This window comes from Talpa europaea (assembly GCF_964194135.1).
Source record: "Talpa europaea genome assembly, chromosome: 6".
Taxonomy (NCBI): Eukaryota; Metazoa; Chordata; class Mammalia; order Eulipotyphla; family Talpidae; genus Talpa; species Talpa europaea.
The window spans coordinates 71,216,546-71,243,129 of record NC_140072.1 but is presented as its reverse complement, the minus strand read 5'-3'; the positions used below and the strand labels follow the sequence as shown (position 1 = coordinate 71,243,129).

The 26,584-nt window shown below is 39.5% G+C and overlaps 1 protein-coding gene across 1 annotated transcript; it reads left to right on the top strand.

Moving 5' to 3' along the window:
* Positions 1-3,234: 3,234 nt before the first annotated feature.
* LOC311172398 (sulfotransferase 1C1) lies at positions 3,235-26,097 on the top strand (the record flags this gene model as incomplete). The annotated part of the gene is made up of 7 exons (XM_084235790.1): positions 3,235-3,406; positions 13,542-13,670; positions 19,604-19,701; positions 23,107-23,233; positions 24,430-24,524; positions 25,578-25,758; positions 25,985-26,097. 7 exons carry the CDS (start codon positions 3,235-3,237, stop codon positions 26,095-26,097), a joined length of 915 nt encoding a protein of 304 aa, XP_084091916.1.
* Positions 26,098-26,584: the final 487 nt, after the last annotated feature.

Below are 26,584 nucleotides of genomic sequence, written 5' to 3'. Positions count from 1 at the left end.
TGTCTTTTCATGGATAGATAGCTCATTTCTTTTTTAGTGCTGAAGAATGTTCTAGTGTATTTTATTTTTTTTACTCTTTCAAGACAAAAAAAGTACACCAAAAATTTCTCTTTTTCTTCAGGCTACTTTAGTGTAGCTCTCCAGTTGTCTCTCCTCCATCCTCAATGTGCTTCCTCACTTTTGATTTTTGGGTCATTATTTCCTGGAAAAGTTAAACATGTTAGCATGGACTGATTGTCACATTAGAATCAGAGAACAGTGACCTAAAATGGTGGTTGTCACATTTGTTTTGTTAAATCCCAGAGCTCTTTCTTCAAAACAATATGTATATTGAAGCCCAAAATGGAAGACAGGTGAACGTGAACTTGCCTAGGTGACAAGCTGGAGGGAGGGGCGCAGAACTCACCACTGGGGGCCACATGTACCCAAACCTCCCCAGAAATCACAGAGGCATCCCTGGGGTGCTCCAGCACCTATAGCTGATTGAAAATGATAGACCTTTAAGAATGTAACACTTGAGCAGTAATCTTGGGTCAGGAGAAGAAGGGAGGAGGAACAGACTAGTAGGACAGGCCTGCGTGTGGTGAGCAATACATGCACAAGGTAGGGGAGGATAGGTGCTGGCAAGTCCCAAAGTCAAGCTCTGTGAAGAACATAATTGCGTGTACTGGATGATCACTTTATTTTTTTTATTTTTATTTTATTTTTATATTCCCCATACAATTGCAATCCCCTTATTTTGACCCCAATCCCTCCCCTCCCCGCCCCCCACCCCCCATAGAGTGTCTCTGGTTCATAGTTTTTTGTTGATTTTGATTTTCACTTTCTTAGTTATTCATTTTCCTGGTCCCTTATTTAAGTTTTCTAGATTCCTGCTATGAGTGAGACCATCTGGTATTTTTCTTTTTCTTTCTGGATGATCACTTTAAACGTTAGGATTGAGGAAAGAGTAAAGCAAAAACTTCCTGTAAATGTCACACATTTATCTGACTTTTAGGTAAGGAAAACATTAAATCAGGATGCTATTATTAATTCAGAGGAAACTTAGAGGTATTTTCTGATCATCCCTGTAGGGGCAGGAATGGACACAGGGCAGGTTTTCTAGGATCCCATGCAGAACTGGTAAAGGAGGAGTCAGAGTCCTCAGTGGTTTTGCAGGTTTTTATTGGGATTTACCCAGCATATGGCAGGAAGGGATACTGGGGGCCTGGGAAGATGGCAGTCCTCCCAGCCCCCAGCAAGTCTTCGCTCTGGGCTCTCCGACCTTCTCTCACATTCTCTCTGCTCTTCTCATGGCTCTGCTTCTCTCTTGGCTTCTCTTTCTCTCAGCTTCTGCTGGCGTCCCTGTGATGCCGCCTTTAAAAACCCAGTCTTAGCCCAGGTGAATCCCATCTACAGAAGCCCACACCCTATTCCAGGTGCCCGCCATCAGGCATGCATTCAGGACCACAGGGTTCCATCATCTATCCTAATGGTGGGAGGGCAGAAAAGCCTGACACTTTTTCCTTACCCTACAATCCCCAACCTCTATTCTGCAGATGAGGAAAGCAAAGCTCAGAATTAAGGCTAGAACAAGAGTTTTGCACCCCAGAAGAAGCTGCAGAGTGTTGGTGAATATGGGTAAATGTTTTCCACTGACAAAGGCTTTTCAACCTAGTAAATAAAATTATTCAAAATATTTTAAGTTGCATTTAATCTGCTATGCTTCATTTTCTTTTTCAAGCACTTCAGTTGCTTAACAATAACAAAACAAAAAATTTCTAATTATTTCAATAAATCACAAATCTACTAATTAAGCTTATGAACATGGTGAGTCTACATTCTCTTAAATATTTATAAACTAAGTAAAATTGTCTATATTTTCAAACTAAAATCCCAAATCTAAATATTATTCAGTAACATATTAACTTCTCTACTTGCAAGACTCATCTGTTAGACATGCTAACATTGCAAGGATGCTGTAGTGCCAGGAAGGCAGAGAGCTGGTTCTCTGTGATCCCAGCAGGTAGGGTAAAGGAGAGTTGTGGAGCCCTCAGTGGCTTTCTCAGGCTTTTATTGAGCTTTTAAAACCAGGTACATGGCGGGCAGGAGTGTGGGGAGGGGGGAGAAATGCAGGAGTCTGGCAGGCCTCTCAGCACCCAGTGAACCTTCACGCTTTACTGGCCTCTCTGACCTTGTCTGTTGCTCTCTCCTGCCTCTGCTTCTCTTGGTGAATATATCAATACTACAGCCATGGCCCACCGAAGTAAACAACTAAACTTGTAACAATGTAACAAATGCAGGTGCCTGCCATCACAGAATGCAGTCTAATGGTGGGAAAGCAGAAAAGCCTGAAAATCCTTTATACTACAGATGCTTTTATTTAACAAGTACTTACTAAACTTAGAAAGAATAATGCTATGGCTCAATTTACTTTATTATATTTCTATAATAAATTTAAGATGTCAAGAAAAATGTCTACACTAAAGATGTCTACAATAAATTTAATTTCCACTAAAGAAAATATCATTGCATCCAGTTGGGGTTACTCCCCCAGGAGAGTTGAACTTACCTCTTCGCCAGGGAGTGTTGCTATTCAGCCAGAGATCTGGGGCAGGATGGGGAATCTGGAGCTGTGGGGCCAGGAGACTGGTGTGATCTAGATGGCGACAGTGAAGACTTTTGATGGTATTGTGCTGATTGGGAACCCACCTCCAGGGAGTAAAGCCTCACCTGCTTCTGGAGCTTCTCTCAGCTCAATAGCTGTCCTGCTGAGACAGCTTCATCAATGCATCATCCCAACCTGCTTCCACACCAGGTTGTATCCAGCCAACCTGAACACTGACTCTGATCTGGTCTTCTTTGGTCACTCAACTTGATAGGGGTCAGTGAACTTCCTGCCCTCTGCTTTGGTCCCGCTCATGGCCACCTCCTCTCACCTTAACCAAGTCATCGCTGATGAGTGAGTCAAATCCATCATCTTCCACTTTAGTTTTTCTCTGCTGCATCTATCCTCTTTTGCTTTATCAAATTTATACTCTGGAACAAATCTATTTAAAATGCCATAGGCGCCCACAGTTTTGACTTTACTCACTTAAGATAAAACATATTTCTTGCACTTAAATTGACATAAAACACATTTCTCCTCATTTTCTCAGAGTATAGTATATATTTTTAAAGAAATGACTATTGTAAGGTATGAAATGACACAGTACACATTTCTTTGAAGCACCTTTGGCAGGTCCAAATAGAAGGATGTCCTTGGAGAAAATGAAGGATCTCCACCTGGAGGGAAAAGACATACAACCAGAAACCCAAGAGGTGGACGGAGTCCTCATGACCAAGCTGATAAGTGATAACTGGGACAATATCTGGAATTTCCAAGCAAAACCTGATGATCTCCTCATAGCAACCTATGCAAAGGCAGGTAGGTTTGAGACTTGGTGGTGGGAAAGCCAGCTTTGAGGGGCTATAATACCTAATTTTATTTTTAAATTTTTTAAATAATATTTTTTAATTTCTAAAATTTTTTTTGCATCATTGTTCATTTTTAAACAATATTTTCTTCCCCCCACCCCCTCAGGTTGAGTTCCCATAGAATTTCCTTCCCCAATGCACCTGTGCACTATCACCTCAGTCCCCTGTGCTCCTCCCTCCCTCCCTCTGATCCCTCTCTTTCCTCCTCCTCTGCAGTATGTCTCTGATTTATAATTGTTTTTGCTTTGTTGTGTTTTGCACTGTTGTTACTTTTTTACACTGATGTCTTATTTGGTTCCCCTATGTTCCTGCTATAAGTGAAACCATCCAATATTTTTCTTTTTCCTTCTGGCTTATTTCACTGAGCACAATTCTTTCTACTCCATTCACGCTGCTGCGAATGGCATGAGTTTATCTTTTTTGGTTGCTTTTTTTGGTTTATCTTTCTAGTATTCCATTGTGTATATATACCACATCTTCTTGATCCAGTCATCTATTTTTGGGCATTTGAGTTGTTTCCAGGTATTGCCTATTGTAAATAGTGCTGCAATAAACATAGGGGTACAGTTGTTCTTTTGAATCAATGTTTTTGTGTCCTTTGGGTAGATCCTTGGGAGTGGAATTGCTGGGTGATATGGTAGCTCCATTTTTAGTAGACTGAGGAACCTCTAGATGGCATTCCATAGTGGTTGGACCAGTTTGCACTCCCACCAGCAGGGCAGGGGAGTTCCTTTTTCTCCACATCCTCACCAACTTTTGTTGTTGCTAGTTTTTTTAATATGTGCCATTCTTACTGGTGTAAAGTGGTATCTCAGTGTGGTTTTGATTTGCATTTCCCTGATGATAAGGGATATTGAACATTTTTTTATATGCCTGTTGGCAATTTGTTTTTCCTCTTTGGAGAAATGTCTTTTAAGTTCTTCTGCCCATTTCTTGACTGGATTGTTTACTTTGTTTTTGTTGAGTCCTGTGAGTTCTTTGTATATCTTTGTGATCAGTCCCTTATCAGTTTTATGGAGTGCAAAAATTTTCTCCCAATCAGTGGGGGTGTCTCTTTCTTTTGGTTAATGTCTCTTTTTCTGTACAGAGACTCTTTAATTTGATGTGGTCCCCACTGTTTATCCTTTCCTTCACTATCACTGCTTTGAGTGATGAGTCTTTAAGGATGTTACTGAGGTGTATGTCATGTAGTCTATTACCTATATTTTCTTCTATATATTTTATGGATTCACATCCTATACCCACTTCTTTTACCCATTTTTAGTTGATTTTTGTGCATGGTGAAAGGTAGTGGTCAAGTTTCATTTTTTGCATGTGGTGGTCCAGTTTTCCCAGCACCATTTATTGAATTCCCATTGCATATTCTTTGCTCCTTTGTCAAAGATTAGTTGTCCATATAAATGTGGCTTTATTTCTGGGCTTTCTATTTGGATCCATTGGTCTGTGTGTCTGTTTTTGTTCCAATACCAAACTGTTTTAATTATTATGGCTTTGTAGTTTCGCTTGAAGTTTGAAGGTGTGATACCTCCTTTCTCCATTGTTTTCATCAGTAGGGCTTTGGCTATTCTTGTTTTTTTTCTGGTTCCATATGAATTTCATCAGTATTTGTTCTATTTCTTTGAAGAATGTCATTGAGATTTTTATTGGAATAGCATTGAATCTGTATATTGCTTTTGGGAGGATGGCCATTTTAATAATGTTAATTCTTCCAATCCATGAGCAGGGGATGTCTTTCCATTTCTTTTGTCTTCTTCAGTTTCTTTTAACAGTGTTTCATAATTTTCTTTGTATAGGTCTTTCACCTCTTTTGTTAGGTTTATTCCTAAGTGTTTGATTTTTTTGTTTCAATAATAAAAGGGATGGTTTTCTTGATTTCTTCTTCTTCAGATTGATTGTGTATAGGAAGGCTACTGATTTTTGTGTGTTGATTTTGTATCCTGATACTTTACTAAGCTTGTTGATTAGTTTGATTAGTTTTTCTGTTGAGCTTTTACGGTTCTCTATGTATATTATCATATCGTCTGCAAATAGTGATAGTTTTACTTCTTCTTTCCCTATTTGGATTCCTTGTATGTCTTTCTTTTGTCTTATTGCTCTGGCAAGAACCTCCAGTACTATATTGAAGAGCAGTGGTGAGAGGACATCCTTGTTCCTCATCTTAAATGAAAGGCCTTCAGCATTTCGCCATTGAGAATAATATTGGCCATGGGTTTGTCATATATGGCTTTTATCATGTTAAGTTATGTTACTTCTATCCCCTAAATTCCAAGGGCCTTCATCATACATGGATGTTAGACTTTGTTGAATGCTTTCTCAGCATCAATTGATATGATCATGTGGTTTTTATATTTCTTTTTGTTGATGTGTTGGATTACACTGATGGATTTTCGTATGTTAAGCCATCTTTGTGCTCTTGGGATGAATCCCATTTGATCATGGTGTATTATCCCTTTGATGCATTGTTGGAGTCTGTTGGCAAGGATTTGTTGAGGATTTTTGCATCAGTGTTCATTAGAGAGATTGGCCTGTAGTTTTCTTTTTTTCTGCTGTCTCTCTTTGGTTTGGGTATTAATGTAATGTTGGCTTCGTAGAATGTATTTGGTAGTAGTCCTTCTTTTTCAATTTTTTGAAAGAGTTTGTGTAGGATAGGCACTAATTCACTGATGAATGTTTGGTGGATTCATTTGTGAAGCCATTTGGGCCTGGGCTTTTGTTTTGGTTACTGGCCAGTGCTTTGATTACTGTTTCAATTTTGCTGCTTGTAATCAGTCTGTTTAGAGGTTCTATTTAGCTGATTATGGCATCTAGGAATTTGTCCATCTTTCTAGATTGCTGAATTTGTTTGCATATAGGTGTTCATAGTAATCTCTCATTATCCTTTTGATTTCTACTGAGTCTGTTGTGATTTCTCCTCTTTCATTTATAATCCTGTTTATATGTGTTTTTTCCCATTTTTTCTTTGTGAGCCTGGCTAGAGGTTTGTCTATTTTGTTTATTTTTTTCAAAGAACCAACTTTTGGTTTCATTGATCTTTTGAATTGTTTTTTAAATTTCTATTTCATTTATTCTTGCTTTGATTTTTATTATTTCCTTTCTTCTACTCATTCGAGGGTTTTTGGTTGTTCTTTTTGTAGTTCTTTGGATGTGCGATTAGGTAGTTTCTTTGAGTTCTTTCTTATTTTTTGATGTGAACCTGTATTGCTATGTATTATCCTCTTATTACTGCTTTTGCTGCATCCCATACATTCTGGAAAGTATTGTCCTCCTTGTCATTAAACTCAATATATATTTAATTTCTTCTTTGATCTCCTCATTAGTCCAATGGTCTTCCAGTAGTGTGGATTTCAATCTCCATGATGTGGGAGGGTTCCTTTTTTCTTTTCATGATTTATTTCTATTTTGATGACTTTATGATCAGAGAAGATAGTTAGAATGATTTTGATCTTCATGTATCTGTTGATGTTTGTCTGTGACCTAGTATGTGATTGATTCTGGAGAATGATCCATGTGTGCTTGAGAAGTATGTGTGCTTGGATTATTTTGGGTGCAGTGTCCTATAGATGTCTGTTAAGTCCATGCATTTTATGTCTTTATTTAGGGCTCTAATGTCTTTATTTATTTTTTGTCTCATTGATCTCTCCATTGGTGAGAGTTGAGTGTTGAAGTCTCCCACTATATATGTATTTTCTTTAATGTCTGTTTTCAGAGCTGATAATAATTGTCTAATATATTTTGATGTGCCTTCATTTGGTGAGTATGTGTTGATGAGTGTTATATCTTCCTGGTGTATTCTCTGATTGATCATAATGCAGTGTTTGTCTATGTCTTTTTTTTACCTTTTTCAATTTGAAGTCTATTTCATCTGATATAAGCATGGCTGTTCCTGCCTTCTTGTATAGTCCATTTGCTTTTAGGATTGTTTTACAACCTTTTCCTTCAGTCTATGTTTATCTTTTGTGGTTAAATGTTTTTCCTGGAGACAGCTGAAGGCTGGATTTTGTTTTTTAAATCAGCCTGCTATTCCGTGTCTTTTTATTGATGAGTTTAAACCATTTACATTTAGAGTAATATTGATATGTTGGCACATGTATTTGCCATTTTGTCTTTTTTTGTGATTTTATTCCTTGCTTTATTCTGTTCTTCTTGATCATTCCTCTGTTGGTTTTGGCTTTAGGACTTCTTGTAGAATTTTTTGGAGTGGGGGTTTAATTGTAATTAATTTCTGGAGTTTCTGTTTGTCTGAGAAGGTCCATATTTTTTCTTCATAGAGGAAGGAGAGCTTTGCAGGGTAAAGTTTTCTTGGTTGGCATTTGCTGTCTTGAAGTTTGTTGAATATGTTACTCCATTCTCTTCTTACCATAGTGTTTCTTCAGAGAAGTTTGAGTTTAACCTGATTGATTTTCCCTTATAAGTTATCTGTTTCTTCCCCCTTGCCAGTTGCATTATTTTTTCCTGTCTTGGTCTCTTGCAAGCTTTACTATTATGTGTCTTGCTCTAGTTTTCTTTTCATAGTGATAATTGGATGTTCTTGCTTCTTGTATGTCTGTATTCGTCTCTTTTTTATACCTGGCAAGTTTTCTTCAGTTATCTCCTTGAATAATTTCTCAGATCCTTTGTCTCTCTCCTCACCTTCTGGAAAGCCTATAACTTGTATTTCCTCTCTTCATGGAATCTAATTGTCTGAGGATATCCCCATTCTTCTTCCTTTGCACTTCTCTCTCTCTTGTCTCTCTTGGTTCTTTTTATTTCTGTTCTCTTCAAGAGTACTGATCCTTTCTTCCATTTCCTCAATTCTGTTTTTTTAATGCTTTTCCAAGAGCTCTTTGTCACCTCCTTTTCTTTTATTTCCTTTCTTAAGATCTCATTTGCATTCTTCAGTTCATTGATTATTTGTCTCATATCATTATACTTTTTAATCATGATGATTCTAAATTCTCTATCTGACATGCAGAGAGTTCTTCCATGTCATTGTTGTTGAGTTCTGCTGAGTGATTATCTTTTTATGGTGTGTCTTTCTTCTGCGGGCTTGCTTGGTTATTTGTATTTTTCTTTCTCTCTGCTGTTTGCTTTCTAATTAGTTCTATTCATTTGTTTGTTGTGCCACTGGTGTTGGCAGCATCTCTTTGGTTTGCTCCTTTAGGGGTGTCGGAAACTGTTTACCAGACTAAGTCCAGCACTGTTAGGCCAAAACTACTGCATTGTGTTGATGCTGTGGCTGTGCTGCTGTACACTGTCCCTTACAATTCCCTCCCTCTGTATTTACTCAGTTCCAGCAGGGAATCTGCTAGTTGATTATTTTGATCTGGTCTGTAGGTGGTGCCAGCGACTTGTAGTTGTGGACTTGTGCTTTTCCCCGTAGTTCTCTGAGAAACAGAGAGGGGGAGGGTAGCACTATGAGAAACAGAGAGGGGGAGGGGACCACACAGGAACTATTGCTCATGCTGGGTGCTGTGCCTGCCCTATGTTCACCCAGTGCTGTGCCTGCAGCTGTGTAGATCCCACACTCTAATTTCTGTGCTTTAGTTCTCAGTCCCAGGGCACTGAGATCCAAAATGCCAGCTGTCAGCCTGTGCAGTGCCCACTGTTATGGTGTGTCCCCAGGATCCTGTGCCTGGATCTCAGTTCCAGAATAGGGTCTTACTCCACACCTTGTTTCCCTTCTTACCCCTGTTTCTGTGGCTCACCCTCTCTTAGAGCCTGAGGGTGGTTTTGGGATCCCTGGCTTCCAACTATCAGAAAGTTGGTGGTTTTGTTGTGATCACTAGGTGGCACCAGAGATCTTTTGTAGTAACCTTCCAAAGCTGTGCTTCCCTTCCCCGCCCCCCCCCGTACCCTCCCCCTTTTGTGGGTCTCTGTGGAACAGAGTGGGGATGCCATGGAGTGCCTCAATGGCAAGGGGGTGCTGTGTCTACCCTGTGCTCCACACATGGGGAATCCCACACCCCAAATTTTATGCCCCGATTCTTAGCTCCGAGGCCCTCAGATCCAGGACATGGGTGGTAGCCCAGTTAAATGTCCACAGAAATGGCGCCTTTTGCACCCGACTCCCATATTGGATGCCTGGTTTTTGATTAATCAGTGAGGGTCATTCACTTCAGTGATGGCTCCTGCGCATTTCCTCATGAACCTAGGTCACAGGTACAGGGACTTAGGCAGTTGTGATCCGCATATGCTTTTTGAGCATGTGCTTTTCCGCACAAGTTTTTCGGCTGGCCTTGGGCTATTTGCAGGTCTCTCCGTGGAGTCCTTATCTTCCTCCAATGGTGCCTGTAGGTATTCGCTCACCTCTGTGGTGATTCCTGCATGATTCTCCACACTTCCCATTCGCAGGGTACCATACTTGCAGTTCTTTGCCTACCCACATTTCTATATATGCCTCTCTTCTTTACACTCACAGTCCCTCTTGATCTCTAGTTTGCTCTTGTTTTTTTTCTTTTTCTTTTTTTCTACTTTCTGTTGGGTGGAGTGTGCCAGCTTTGTGGGTAGGGGAGAGTAGCAGGGTTCTGAGCTTTACTCTCTTTCACGCTCTTTCATTGCAATTTTCCTCTTAGGGCAGTTTGCCAGAGTCACCCATTTATCTTCTGGGTCCTGGTTCTTGCCAGGACCTGCTGCTTTTCCTCCCTATTAATTGTTTTTATGGGAGAACTTACTTGTAGTGTTTCTCTGTCACCATGTTGATCCAATATCTATAATACCTGATTTTAAAAAGCAAGTTTTTATGAAAACTGGACTGTGGAAAAGTGAAAACCATTCTTACTTTGATTTAGGTCCCTGCTAGATAAAGTGACATCCAGAATCCCAAATCATCAAAGAACTGAATAAGTTATATGATTATTTTAAATTATAAAAGTATTTACATAGCTCAGAGGTTGTCATAGTAAATCTTGCCCCAACCCAGTCTTATCTACTGAGATTGTTCATGTCTTCTGAGAAGTCCTGGAAGTGAATGATACCCTTGCCTAGAAGAAGCTCATTTTTTAAATTAATATTTTATTTTATATAATTCTTACATCATTTTCCATTTTTGCACAATGTATGCATTATCATTTTGGTTATATTCCCCAGGAAGAAGAAGCTTCTCTTAGAGGAAGAGACTGATGCAGAACTAAGCACTTTCATCCTACTTTAAAAAGCACTAATGGCATTGGGACCAAATTTATACAAGTACAACAGGATCTGGGAGAGGGGAGGTGATATTTATGTGTATTGTACAAAATGAAAAGGGGGTCCTGGGAGTAGTAAGGGTTGCAAAGGCAAAGAGCTTAGAAGGCTGGTGCCAGGGTGGAGGAGGAGAGAACATCATAACCAGAGAAGATGGAGTCTAATGACTGATAAGCTTCCTGAGTTATCTGTAGGTATAATTTCAAGCAGTGTGACTGAGTGAAGAGCTTTAAGCTATAACCTGTTTGGGAGACTCTTGGTGACCATTTGGCCCAACAAGAGAACTCTAGATATTCATAACCATAAATATTTTAGGATTACCATCTGCATCCACCACAGTTTTTTGACCATGCCCTGGCATGTACCCTGTCCTTCTGGCCCAGAGTTCCCTCAGTTCTCCTCAGTCTCATTTTCCATTCAGGTGGTTTAGTCAGTAAATCAGGGGAGGGGCTTTCTGCCAGCAGGTTTCTCTTCTCAAGAATCTCCTTTTCTGTGTGTTTGTTCTGGACACTTCTGTTGCCCAGATCTGAATTTAAATCTGTACCACAGAATTTGTTTTCCACTCTCCTTGGAAATTAAGCAATCAACTCTAAGTTCCTCTATAGGATGGTCCCAAACTCCCCAGATTTTTGTCCCAACCCCACTGCAATTGAACTGCCTGTGAGCCCTGCTTACAACCCCAAGGGAGAAGTGGGCCTGCCTTTGTTCAGCCTTCTGAGGTTTCCCTGCTTGTGGTGGCTTCCTGTGCTTGTGAACATTTCAGTACAACTATAACTCTTCACTCCAGAGCTACCATCTCAGGGGCCTCCTTGGTGGCGTAAGGGTTTAAGTCTCAGCACTATGAAGCTATCTGCAGCCACAGCAGCACAGCAGGAGTTTGATCCTGACCGGCCAGGGAGCTAACCCACTTGGCGCAGCAGACCTCTCTTGTCTCGCCCGTTGCCCCCCTCAGCAGTGTATTTCAGACAGTCCACCTGTTCTGATCCCCACTCTAACTCTGGTGAATCCTCTCACCATCCCCACCCCCCACACCTCCGGCCCATACCCCAACTCTTGTATACATAAATAAATAAATCATTAAAAACCCAGCAGGGCCTCCCCAGTGGCGCAGCGGGTTGAGCATAGTGCTGTGAAGCTGTCCACAGCCTCTGCAGCACGGGTTCAATTCCTGGCCGGCCAGGGAGATTCCCACATGGTGCTAGACCTCTCCTGTCATGCCCACTGCTCCACTCAGCAGTTCTTTTGGTATCTCTGCCTGTTTTGCTCCCCACTCTGTCTCTGGTGAATCCTCTCACCCTCCCATGCATCTGGCCTGTACCCCAGCTATTATATAAATAAAAAATAAATCTTTAAAAAAAAAGCTATCCTCTCAGTTGAGCCTTACTCACTCCTTCTGCATTAAGTTGCCCTCCTTTGTATACCTGTGGTCCATTGTATACCCTTTATGGCTCTTATTGTATACTGTTCATCTCTTAATTATCTGTGTATATATTAAGTGTCCACTAGCATCAAGTTTGTGAACCAGAGACACACCAAAAGTAGTAAAGAGAAAAATGAGTATTTGGTGGATAATTAACACAGCCTTGCTCTTTGCCTACCCACACTTCTGTATATACCTCTCTTCTGTGTCATTTAGGATTCAATTTGGCTATAAATGTCAGACCTCTCCCCCATTTCCTGACACACACACACACACACACACACAAACCAGTCTGGTGGTTAATTGTCCACACCTAAAATAGGGGAGCATTAAGCACAAGAGACTCGGGATCCTTTTAATTATTTTTGCCATCATCTTCAGGTTGTGCTTTTTGTTTTTATATTAGTATGACTGCTAGGGCTCCAGACATCACACTCACACACTGAAAAGCAGCAAGGAGATAGGAAGGGAAGAAATAGGTCATATTCTTGCCCTTTCAAGACAATTTCCCAAACTTTAGTGTCATATTCACATCTAGCTGCAAGAAATATTGAAAATGTCACCTTTGAGCCAGTTAGCTACATACCCAGCTAAAAATTGAGGAGCTATTGAGAGAGAAGAGAAAAATGGGCAAGAAGCAATCTCTTTATATATTATCTCGGCATAGTGCCAGGAAGGCTCAGAGCAGGCTCTTTATGATTCTGTGCAAATAAATTCTTTATGATTCCGTGCAAATTCTCTTTATTGAGCTTTTACATGTAGTGCAGCAACCTGGTACATGGCAGGGGTGCTGGGGGGCCAGGAGGCTGGCAGGCCTCCCAGCACCCAGTGAATCTTCACTCTTTACTGGGCTCTCTGGTGCTATCTCTCCTTTTCTCTCTCCTGCCTCTGCTTCTCTTGGTGAATATATCAGTACTGCAGCCATGGCCCACAAGAGTAACAGCATAACTGAAAATAACAATGTAACAAAATGCAGGTGCCCCATCAGGCATGCAATCCTAATGGTGGGAGGGCAGAAAAGCCTCAAAATCATTTACCCTACATGGGGGGGGGGTGGGAATTACAAGCATTGGGGCAGAGACTGTGGCTAATTCACCATTATATCTCTCTACATTAATTTGATTCAATTTTCATTCACTAAAGCTACATTAATAAGGTGCAAAGTCCTATGCCAGGTACTAGGGATAAAGAGAATAACAGGACACATTCTTACCTCTGTTGACTCTGTCTTACAAGATGGCAGATATACAAATAGTCCTTGAAAATAAGAACCAGGGGCATCAGTGCTCACGGAGAGGACTTTCCATTTGGGGTGTCATAGAGTTGCTGTTACTATGGGTGTCACACAGAGGAATTTTATACTGTGGGTGTCAAGGAGGGGAGTTGACAAGTGAGCTAATTCTGCTCAATACTTAGGAAATACGAATTTCATGGAATGTACAAATAATGAAGGAAATAGATTGTGCAGCAAGTAGCTAGAACTGAGAATAACTGATACTTCCAGGCACCACCTGGACACAGGAGATTGTGGACATGATCCAAAATGATGGAGACGTGCAGAAGTGTCAAAGGGCCAACACTTTCGACCGGCATCCTTTCATTGAGTGGACTCTGCCACCACCCCTCAACTCAGGTGAGTTTGTAACCACAATCTTGGGTCAGTCCTTTATCCATTTGAGTTGATTTTTGTATATGGTATGAGATACTGGTCTATTTCCTTGCTCCAATGTCTATTCTTTGCTCTTTTGTCATAGATTAGCTGTCCACACATATGTGGTTTTGTTTCTGGGTCCTAAATTGTATTCCATTGGTCTGTGTGTCTGTTTTTGTTCCAGTACCATGCTATGTTAGTTATGATGACTTTATAATGTAGTTTGAAGTCAGGAAGTCTGATACCTCCATTTCCCCCATTTTTAGTCAGGAGAGCTTTGGCTATTAGGGTTTTTTTGTGGTTCCATATGAATTTCAGTAATCTTTGTTCTGTTTCTTTGAAGAAGGACATTGGGATTTTTTTTTCTTGTGGGATTTTGCAGGCAGCCGCGGATTGAATTGGCGCTGCAGAGGCTGCGGGCAGCCTCGCAACCAGTGCTCAACCGCTGCGCCACCAGGGGAGGCCCAGGACATTGGGATATTTTTTTTTTAAAGATTTATTTATTTATTTATTTATTTATTTATTTATTTATTTATTTATTTATTTATACAAGCACTGGGTACAGTCAGAAGCGTGGGAGGGTGAGAGAATTCACCAGAGCCAGAGCGGGGAGCAGAGCAGGCAGAAGGACCGAAGTACACTGCTGAGGGGAGCAGCAGGCGGCAGGAGAGGTCTGTGTACCATGTGGGACCCTCCTCCGGTGGCCGGGGAGCAGCCGGGGATCAAACCGGCGCTGCAGAGGCTGCAGGCAGCTTCGCAGCCCAGCACTCAACCGCTGCGCCATCATGGGAGGCCTGACATTGGGATTTTTATTGGGATTGGATTGAATCTGTAAATTGCTTTGAGTAGGATGGTCATTTTGTTGACACTTCCATTCCATGAGCAGATGAGCAGGGAATATCTTTCCATTTCTTTGTGTCTTCTGTTTTTTTTTTTTTTTTAACAATGTTGTATAGTTTTCTTTGTATATGTCCGTCCCTTCCTTTATTAAGTTTCATCTCAGATATTTAATTTTGTGTGTGTGAGATTGGAAATGGGATGGCTTTCTTATTTTCTTCTTCCTCTAGTTCATTATTTGTATATAGGAAGGCAAGTGGTTTTTGCGTGTTGGTTTTGCATCTTCCACTTCTCTAAACTGGTTTATTGTTTTCATTAGTTTTTCAATGGTGCCTTTGGGGTTCTCTATGTATGTTATCATAGCATCTGTAAATATTGTTAACTTTACTTCTTCTCCCCCAATTTGGATGTGTTTTAAAGCTTTCTCTTGCCTGCTTGCTCTAACTGGACTTATGATGCTATGTTGAATAGTAGAGAATGGACATCCTTGTCTTGTACCATATCTTGGTGGAAAGGCTTTTCATCACTGAGACTGATAAGAGCAGTGGTTTTGTCATATATGGCTTTTATTGTTTTAAGATACATTCCATTTATCTCCAATTTTTCAAGTGCTTTCATCATAGATGAATGTTGAATCTTACCAAAAGTTTTATTAGCATCTACTGATATAATCATGTGGTTTTATCCTTTCTTTTTTGTTGATATGAATTACATTGATTGATTTTCAGATGTTGAAACATTTTTGTGTTCCTGGTATAAATCCAACATGGTCATGGTGTACAATCTTTTTAATGCATTGCTGGATTTGGTTTGCTATGATTTTATTGAGTATTTTTGAGTCTGTGTTCATTAGGGAATTTAGTCTGTGGTTTTATTTCTTTGTGATGTCTTTGCTTGGTTTTGGTATTGTCCTCACAAAATACATTTGGAAGAATGCCTTCTTTCCTGACTTTTTGAAAGAGTCTGAGCAGGATAGGTATTAGTTCATCTTTAAAGGTTTGGTAGAACTTGCTTGTCAAGACATGTGGTCCTGGACTTTTGTTTATTGGAAGAGTTTTGATTACTATTTCAATTTCCTTGTTTGTGATTGGTTTGTTCAGATTTTTTATTTCTTCCCTATTCAATCTAGGATGATTGTATAATTCTATGAATCTGTCCATTTCAACTAGATTGCAATTTTGTTTGCATATACTTGTTCGTAGTAATAACTTTTTATCCTCTGAATTTCTGCAGTGTCTGTTGGAAATTCTTTTTCATTTTGATCATTTTTATCTGAGTTTTCCCCTGTTTTTCTTCATGAGTGAAGCTAAAGATTTGACTATATTGTTTATTTTTTTCAAAGAACCAGCTTTGATTTCATTGATCTTTTGGACTGTTTGTTTGACTTCTATTTCATTTATGTGTGCTCTGATTTTTATTATTTCCTTCTCTGTTCTGGCTTTTAGATTTTTAAAATTCTTTTTTGTGTAGTTTATTTGTGCTCTTTCTAGTTTCTTGATGTGGGCCTGTATTGTTATACATTTCCCTCTTAGTGCTGCTTTTGCTGTGTCCCATTTATTCTGAAAGGTTGTGTCCTTATTGCCATTTGTCTCAAGGTGTTTTTTGACTTTTTTGATTTCTTCATTAAGCCAGTGGTCACTCAGTAATGTATTGTGCACTCTCCATGTATTAGAGTATTTCCTTTTTTTCTATTTGTAGTTGATTTCTAGTTCAGTACCTTTATGGTCAGAGAGGATACTTGGTATGATGTCAATCTTCATGAAATTGTTGATTCTTGTCTTGTGACACAGTGTGTGGTCAATCCTGGAGAATGAATCATACACACTTAAGAAAAATGTGTATTCCACTTTTTTGTTGTGTAGTGCCCTATAAGTGTATTTTAAACCCGTGCAGTTTAGTTCTTTTTTTAGGATCATTATGACTTCTTAATATTTTCAATTTTGTTGATCTGTCAATTGATGAGAGTGGGGTATTGAAGTCTCCAACCGCATAAGTATTTCTCCAGTGTCTGTTTTCAGATTTGATTTAGATGTATTTAGTTTCTCCTCATTTGGTGGGTATATATTGATAAATGTTATGTCTTCCTGTTCAAGTGTTCCCTTGATCATTTTATAGTATCCATTTTTGTCTTTTTTTACCTTTATAACTTAGAAGTCTGTTTTGCCTGATATAGGTATGGCTGTTCCAGCCTTCCTTTAGGTGGTGTTTGCTTGTGGAATCATTTCCCATCCCTTTACTTTTATTCTATGTTTATCCTTAGGAATTAGGTACGTTCCTTGAGACAGAAGAAGGTTGGGTTCTGTTTCCTAATCCAACTAGGTGTTCTGTGTCTTTTATTGGTGAGTTTAGTACATTGACAGAATGATTATTGAGCTGTAAATTCTGTTACTGCAATTTTGATCTTAGTTTGTGGTTCTAGTTAATTTCTTGCTCATTCCTCTTTTAGGTTTAAATCCTAAAGCTCTTTTAAATTTTTTTTTTTTTTTTTTTTTTTTTTTTTTTGCGAGAGCAGTGGTTGGTGAATGCAGACTCCTTAAGATTTCCTTTGTCTGAGGTGGTTGTTATTTCTTTCTCATACAGGAAGGAGAGCTTTGAAGGACAAAATACTCTTGACCAGCATTTTTGTCTTGGAGTATTTTGAATATGTCACTGCAATTTTTTCTTGCCTGCTATTGTTTCTTTAGAGAAATCTGATGTTATCCTAATGGGTGTTCCTTTATAGGTTGTCTGTTTTTCATCCTCATCAGTGTCATTACTTTTTGTTTGTATTGGACTTTTGGAAGTTTTACTACTATGTGTCTTGCTGTAGATCTCCTTTTATTTAGGTAACTTGGAGTTGTTTTTGCTTCTTGTATTTACATGTACAGTTCCTTCTTTAAGTTTGGCTATTTTTCTTCCATTATTTCCTTGAATAGTTTTTTTCAGTTCCCTTATCTCTCTCTTCTTGATTCCTATGATTTTTATATTTCCTTCCCTCTAGTTTCAGGTAATTCTCCAAGTGTTTCTTCATTCTTTTTCATCTGTAGCTCTCTTTCTTTTTCTATCTTGATTCTTTCCTTATTTGTGCCTTCAAGATTACTGCTTCATTTTTTAACTTGGTTAAATCTACTTTACAGCTTTCTCCAGAGCTTTTTACCTTCTCCATTGATCTTTTTACATCTTGCAATTCTGTTATTGTTTTAAAATTTAAAGTTTCATCTTCTGTTTGCTGACTGTGTTCTTCATAGCATTCATTTCCTTTTCTGAGTTATTTTGGTATATCTCTGATCTGTTTTTCAAAGATTTTTTTTTTTTACTTTCCATTTCTTTAATTTTTTAAATCATTGCCAATTTTAAATTATATGTCTCATAGGAAGGAAAACTTACATGTTTTATGGTTTGTTTCTGGGACTTTATTTTATTTTATCTCTGTGGTGTATTCTTCCGCTGAGACCTCCTGGGCTGTTGTATTTTTTTTCTCCATTACTTGTTTTTTTTTTTTTTTAAAGATTTATTTATTTATTTATACAAGCACTGGGTATAGTCAGAAGTGCGGGAGGGTGAGAGAATTCACCAGAGCCAGAGCGGGAGCAGAACATGCAGACGGACGAAGTACACTGCTGAGGGGAGCAGCAGGCACAGCAAGAGAGGTCTGCACACCATTCCATTGCTTGTTTTGAGTTTGTCGTATTGTAATTGGGGCTGTGTGTGTGTGTGAGAGTGCACGAGTGCGCATCCTTTTCTCCCACTCTTCTGGGCATTCACACGACAGTGGCTACAACTGCTAGGGCCTTGTGAAATCTAAGATGATGCTATGGCTTCCCCTTGAGCACCTCTGGGCCTGTTTCCTTTGACCAGTAGAGCTAGGAGGCACTAAGAGGAGGGCCTGAGTCACTGGTACCTCACACCTCAACTCTGCTGCATAGTGACCCTGGGCCAGTTTTGGTGGCCTTGAGGCTGGGAGTATGTTGGACAGAGGAGCTAAGTCTGTGGGGCTTCATCTTGTCTTGGAATAATGTCTCTGGGTCTGGTTCTGGAGGTTAGGAGAACTTGAAGTGCTCTGGTTTGAGGGTCTGAGTTGTTGGAACCTCTCCCTTCCCAGGAGTGGTGGTTTTGGGCCTGATTCAGGTGGCTTGGAGTGCTGGGAGGCTGCTGGGTACAGGGACTGAATTGCTAGGACTTTTCCCCACCTGAAAGTGGTGCCTCTGGACCTGGTTTCAGTCACTGGAGGGCATATTCTTCTTGATAGAAAAACTTTCGTGATGGGGTTCTAAAGAGATGATAGGGTGCACTGAGTGGGGCCCTTGGATTACCTTTGAGAAAAATTTTAACAGCGTTCCCTTTTCAGAGGCACACACCAAGTTTACTAAGGAAAAAATGTTTGTATATACTCAAACAGGCAAAGACTGATATTTCAAAGGATAAGTTTAATAGGAAAGGAAAAAGGGAAAAAGAGGTATAGACTCTGCATAGATCCAGGTGGGAAGAAAGCTGCTGTTGATTTTGAAAGGAAAACGTTTGTTAAAAGAGATGCCTACACAGACATGGGTGGACATCCAAGATTTTTTTTTTTTTTGATCTGAAAACATGTTCCAGCACAGAATACAGTTCTAGCCTATGACTGGTGACTTTTGTGTTTCTTGGTCTTGAAAAGTAAAGTTTGAAAGACAGTTCTTAGATAGAACCAGTCAAATAACTGCCCTCCTTTTAGAGGTATGGCAGCTCTTTTCCAGTTGCCTTTATCTATTCCATATAGCAGTATATAAAACTCCAAGGACAAAATAACAAGGGACTGTTGGGATCACAGCCATCACCAACCTCAGACTTCCCACATCATCTTAATCTGTCCGCACAAGCACTCACCAAATAAAGAGAATATTGTTGTCTTGGTGGTTTTTAATATCTCTTAAGTGTTTTTTTTTCTGTCAGAATGAATGATAATATTGTTATTAGGAGGGAAACAACGAAATGTAAAACCATAATTTTAGACAAAGAGCCAATGACTTGGTCAATGTGATTTCAGATGTGATTTCAGATAATGTTGAATACATGGAACTGATGAGAAATGTTCAGCCAAATTGTGTTACTTTATTTCCCAGGTTTGGATTTGGCCAGCAAAATGCCTTCTCCTAGAACTCTGAAGACTCATCTGCCTGTTCAGATGTTACCACCTTCCTTCTGGAAAGAAAATTCAAAGGTAAGAAGAGTCAACTCTTTAAATCAAGTTGTGATATGTATGGATAGAGAACCTTCCTATGTAAGTGATAAGTGATCAAAGATATAGAAAAAGAAATAACCAGTGGAGGATAGGGAAGATGGTGGCATTACCCCAACATTCACTCACACCTCATTCTGGATACACCTTCCTTCAACGAATTATTTCTGGGTTTACACTAGGAAGTTTTCAGGTGAAGACATTCAGAGTAACTACCTATTAAACTATATCCAAAGAGAGTGAGCAGTGAAACAAAGTACATATTTCCTGACAAATGCTTATCTTATTTTGAATCATTGAAGAAGAGCCAAGGTTGAATAAGATAAGAAAGGGACTTACTTAGAGGAAACCTGAGAGGGGGAGAGTGGTGCAGACAAAGGATATGATGAGCCATTGCACCATGATTCAGTGACTAGAAATTCGCAAGCTCCCACCTACTATTATACCCCTGTGTCCTCCATTTTTAAAAGTTTTAGGTTTTTATTTTTAAAAAGTTTAGTTTATTTAAAAGTTTAGTTTATTTTTAGTTTAGCTTATTTCATATTCAGGTCTTATAAATGCAGTGTACATTATGTTTTTCATTGATATCTACTTCATTAGTGAGTCTTGAAATCAATTAAATATGTAATATAAACCAAACATCAACTTGCAACAAAAAAGAGTTACCATCCAGAAGAATCAAATACTATATCATCCTCTTTGTTGGAAACCTGCTTTAGAAACCCAATCATATAAAAGTTTGCTAGGAATGTGAGTTGATCTGAAAAAGTATCTCTTAGCCAAGACAGCTGCAGACTCTTTTAATTTCTAGTCTCAAGCCTTACCAAAGGAACCAGATGGTCAAGTCTGTTCAGCAAAATATTCTCTCTTCAGTGCAGTGCTCAGATACATAATTTAAGTGACTGCTTTTGACTCTCCTTTTTTTTTCTGGGATTCTATGATTCACTAATTCTTCACCCTGCCCATCTCTTGTCTTCAATCAGGGTACAATGCAATTATATAAGTTTCCACATATAAAAAGTCTTTCCCATTCCTGGTTTGCTTCACCGTTATTATACCCGGATCACCCTGACTTGTGCAACTTTTATAACTTCTGCAGCTCAAGAATCAATATTATTTCTTTTTTTTTTAATATTTTATTTATTTATTTATTTATTTATTTATTTATTTATTTATTTATTTATATTTATACAAGCACTGGGTACAGTCAGAAGCGCAGGAGGGTGAGAGAATTCACCAGAGCCAGAGCGGAGAGCAGAGCAGGCAGAAGGACTGAAGTACACTGCTGAGGGGAGCAGCAGGTGGCAGGAGAGGTCTGCGCGCCATGCGGGACCCTCCTCCAGTGGCCAGGGAGCAGCCAGGGATCGAACCAGCACTGCAGAGGCTGCAGGCAGCTTTGCAACCCAGCACTCAACTGCTGCGCCACCGGGGAGGCCCATCAATATTATTTCTAAACAATGTTGTAGGTTCATTGCCTGAAGACACACAAATGCTTTGTTAGTCATTATACTAATTAATTCCTTTTTTGTTAAATCAGGCCTTCTAAAAATGTAAAAATCTCAATGACAGCACTCCCCCCCCCACTTATTGCTTAGAATTGTTGGTTCTTTGAATAGGAATCCAAGCTTTTCATTTTATGATGGAGTGATTGGTAAGTTAAATAATCATCTCCCAAAGATTTCTACATCATAATCACCAGAGCATGTGAATGCTACCTTATGTGATAAAATGGACTTTGCTTATGTGATGAAGTTGAGGATTTTGAGAAGGTCATTATGGGAAGGTTATTCTGGCTTATCTGAGTGGATCCTAATTATCAGTATAATGGAGAAGAGGCAAGAAATACGATCAAAAGAGGAAGTTGGTGATCTGCCAACTGCAACAGCTGATTGTAATGATTCAAGAACAGGGTCAAGAACCAAGGTATGTTGGTGGCCTGCAGAGAAATAGTAAGGAAATGGATTCTCCCGTAGAGTCATTTGATGGAACCAGTCCTGTTGACAGCTTGACCTTAGTCTAGTGAAATCTGACCCTACAGAACTGTAAGAGAGGGCCTCCCCTGATGGCACAGGCGGTTAAGCGCAGCTCTGTGAAGCTGTCGGCAGTCTCTGCAGTGCAGGTTCAATCCCGGCTGGCCAGTGAGGGTCCCACATGATGTAACAGACGTCTCCTGTTGTGCCTGCTGCTCCCCTCAGCAGTGTATTTCATCTGTCTGCCTGTTCTGTTCCCTGCTCTGTCTCTGGTGAATTCTCTCACCCTCCCGCACATCTGACCTTACCCCAGCTTTTATAAATGAATAAATAAATCTTTAAAAAAAAACTGTAAGAGAATAAACCTCTTATTTTAAACCATACATTTGTGGTAATATGTACAGCAGCAATAGGAAAGTCACACAAATGATTCAACAGACTCTCAGAAAATTTAATATTTGAGATTATGTCACACCCATCTATTTGATTCCATACCACAAATAAATTTGAATATATTCCCTGTCAGGCCCATAATACCTGTGTCTAGTTATTCCTGCTTTGATTGCAAAAAGGCAATAACCCACATAAGCATTAAGAGATATACTTACATACTAAGAATTTGGCAGTTGTATCATACTCTCTGTTTTCCTAAGTGCTTTCATGAATGTTAGATACAGAATTAAATGAGAATCAAAATCATGCCAGGTCTATGTTCATCTGAAGGAGCCAGGGGGTGTGCAGTTGGAAATGTAAGGCCTGGAGTAACTGGCTAAGAGAAAAATATGATTGGGTGATTGGTTATGTTGTGCCAGAAATTCTTTCCATCCCATGAGACCCTGGGAAAAATGCTTGGGAAAACAATCATATGCTCCTTCTCCCAAACCTGCTGAGGATGCACATAGTGAAGGCTGAGGTTAAAGGCTAGTAATGAGGGGGAAGAGGGGTAGGAAGGCAAGAAGTCAAGAGGTGAGATCTTAACCTTGTGAAAATCAAGTCTCCTTCAGCACATCTCTGAACATTCTCATGATGCTGTGATATGATGGTACCACAATCAGCTCCAAAATTAGAGGTAGCACTGCCCTCTGGGGTCCTGTCATATTAGCACTGAAAAATCCAACAGTAGTCTCCTTAACCTGCAGGAATATCAATTAAGGTGATGATGGTAAATCAGGACACTTCATAATTATACCTAGAACACAGATGGAAGTTGGAATTCTGCCTGAGAAAGATGGAAGATATGGTCCACCTTGACCATAGAAATGCATTAATTCTTGCTGGGATAGTCTAAGATTCTTCTTAAAGTCTTTCTAATAACATAGTATGCAATACCATGCAATAATATTTTCAATATTAGTATGCAATAATATTTTCTATCTTGTTTTCTCTGTATCTCACTCTCCTTGCTGTATTATTTAAGATTATCTATGTGGCTAGAAATGCAAAGGACTGTCTGGTGTCCTACTATCATTTCTCAAGAATGAATAAAATGGTCCCTGACCCTGGTACATGGGAGGAATATGTAGAGACATTCAAAGCTGGAAAGGGTAAGTGAAAGGAAATTGTGTATTCATGTTTCCTTGTTTATTTACCTACTGACAATGAAGGGTTTCATTGAATAGTTGTAGTTATTGAGGCACATTAAGGACAGTTTAGTGGACTGCTTAGAAAGCTACAGGCACAGTCCAAAGAAACCAATAGGTGATAAAAGACTATTCTAGGGAGAACACCAGTGGGGATCTCTTGATCCCTGGAGACAGGAGAGACCCTTTTTATATGATCTGCAACCTATGTTAGAGGAAATAATCAACTATAGTGAGCCAACAGAGAGGGTATCATAAAAACTGCTCACTTTCTTCTCAACTCCAAAAGCCTTCTAATGCCTCTTGTTGGCAAGTCCCTGGTAGAAACTTGAGGAAAAGTGAGACTGTTGATATAATTCATAGAAATCTACCTCCTAGGATGGATAAGGATGAAGAGTGGCTCTGGCAGGGTCCAGAAAACACACCAGTGCACCTCTCTGCCTGCCAGTCATCATTATAGAGAGCAATCAAAATATCTGGTAATTATAGATTTTTCAGAGTAAAAATCTTCTTTTCAAACAAACCTAGTAAGAAATAATATTTATTGCACAATCCTTGTCTAGGCACCATGCCATGATACCAGGGAAATGAAGATCATGAATCATTGGTCACAAGACAGTGTCACACTTGGTAATTTGTTCAAAAGTAGAAACAGAAGTCCAGGAATCCAGAATACTTTCTATCAGCATTCAAAAAAGATAAACACATGAAATTTGCAGCAACATGGGTGGAGCTGGAAGGGATCATGCTCAGCAAAATAAGCCAGAAAGAAAAAGAAAAATACCAGATTGTCTCACTCATAGCAGGAATCTAGAAAATTTAAATAAGGGACCAGGAAAAAAAATAACTATAAGAAAGAAAATATCAACATCAACAAACAACTATGAACCAGAGACACACTATGAGGGATGGGGGGGCAGGCAAAGAAGGGATTGGGGTCAAAATAAGGGGGTTGTAATTGTATGGGGAATATAAAAATAAAATTTAAATTAAAAAAATAAAAAATAAAAAAAAAACCAACCCTGTCTTTTGCAAATAAGAATCCTGCCTTATGTCTTGGTCATCTGACTGCACTTATTAAATGATCTCTTTCTGAGACATTTCATGCCTATTTTATAAGTTTAAGTTGATTGGTGTCCCATCTGTCTCCTTTCCCTCAGTGCTGTGGGGCTCCTGGCATGACCATGTAAAGGGATGGTGGGAAGCCAAGGACCAGCACCGCATCCTTTACCTCTTCTACGAAGACATGAAGGAGGTGAGGGCAGTGCTGTCTCTGTCAGACCCTCCCACGTTCTCCAGTCCACAAACTCCTGTTGAAATCTAGCATGTGAGCTTGTCCACAGAAGAGCCTGCAGTGCCAGTCCTCTCTCTCCATGACATTCTTTCCAACTCAATTTCTCCTCAAAAGTTCTATTTCTTTGGTTTTTTAAGTTTTCTTTCATCTAGTTCAGAATTTCCAGAAGACCCTTCCATGAAAGGAGATATCACATGCCTATATGGTTGAATCAATCCTGATATATCTGAGTCATACTTCTTCTCCTACAAAATTGGTAACATCTCACTCATGGACAAAAGATTTTTATAAGGATTTATGAGATCATAGTGAAGTGCCTGGTTATATTCAACACAATTAGTTTCCTTCTCTCTTTCAAACCCGCGTCACATTCAGAGGTTTAACCCATATAAACATTGGCAGGATTGGTTCCACATATGGGAACAGAGGACTGATTTCTCCATTTCGAGTCATTATGTATGAGTGGCATCACAAATTCATTCCCATTACCCCGTGTCCTGCAATTACAAAACTATCTCCTATACCAGGGCACAAAGATTCACATTTCTGGGTGCTGAGATCCCTTTTATTCATCCTCTTGTCGAACTTCTATTAGACTCATAGACCATTTCCCATCTCTTATGGGGTAAATTCTAGAGTTAATTATACAGTACTTCATAGCCACATTTCCCGCAATATGTACAGCATTCCCTGATCTAGGCCAGGAGCTATAATTGCGCATTCCCATCACATTCCTTGGCATTCTCTATATGTGGGCAGAATGTGCTTCTAGGCCATGGACAGCTGTTGTGATTACTTTTCTTTCCTCTATTGCAAAGTAAACATTTTGAGGTCAGTGGCAACACCGGGGACAGTACAGTGCCTTGGATATAGTCCTCACTTGAATAATATTTGTTGAATATAGTTGAACTAGTCCCTTAGTTCATCCCTTCCCCCAAACTACATGCCCAACAGAATGTCATCCCTAATGGAAAACCCAGAACTGTTTGTTTTGTATAAATGTTCTCCATCCAGGACCCAAAGCGGGAAATTCAGAAGATATTAAAGTTCCTGGAGAAAGAAGTATCAGAGGAAATTCTGAATAAAATAATCTATCACACGTCCTTTGATGTAATGAAGGAAAACCCAATGGCCAACTACACCACTTTGCCAACCAGTATCATGGACCACTCCATCTCCCCTTTTATGAGGAAAGGTATATGAGACTTATATTCTAAGGTGTCAAACTGAAATTGTCCACTAGGATATGCTCAGATTTTCAAATAATGCTTCCTGTTCCACTGGTTACTTTTTTCAGTAACACTATACTTACTGAGAGGCAAGCTTCCTTTCCACTCCTGTTTTTGTGCCAGTTCTAAAAGCACGTGTTCACTTTTTGTCTGTATGCCCGTAGCAGTCACTGAGGCTTTGCTTTGTTTCAGGGATGCCTGGGGACTGGAAGAACCATTTTACTGTGGCCCAAAATGAAGAATTTGATAAGGACTATGAGAAGAAAATGGCAGGCAGCACCCTCACCTTCCGCACAGAAATTTAAGGCAACCAGGGAGTCGGTCAGGATGACTTTGCTAGATTTTTGACATCTGAGCCCTGGGGCTCAAAGGATACTTAAAACAGTGACACCTGATCTTTTTTCCCCCCCAATCCTGAGCTTTTGCACAATATCTGTAGGTCTTATGCCACTATTCTATACTTCATCAAAATTTATCAAATCCTGGCCAGAAGATTAAAATGAAATTATATGATTGCTCATGTAGATATTGATTACATGATGATCTATTTATGTATAGTTTGGAAAAATAAATGCATACTAATTTATAATAGCCCAATCTTCTGGAGTCAAAACTCATGGAAAACGAGAAACTAAGAAGAATAGAACTTCAAAATAAGAGAAAGTGATTGAGATGTAAAGAGGATGAAGCGTAGTAGGGAAAGCATGGAAAGGGAACTGATATTGATTACTGTCAAAAATGAGAGATGGAGATTGCTCCAACTCTTAGAGATATGAGGGCTTGCAGAGGGGC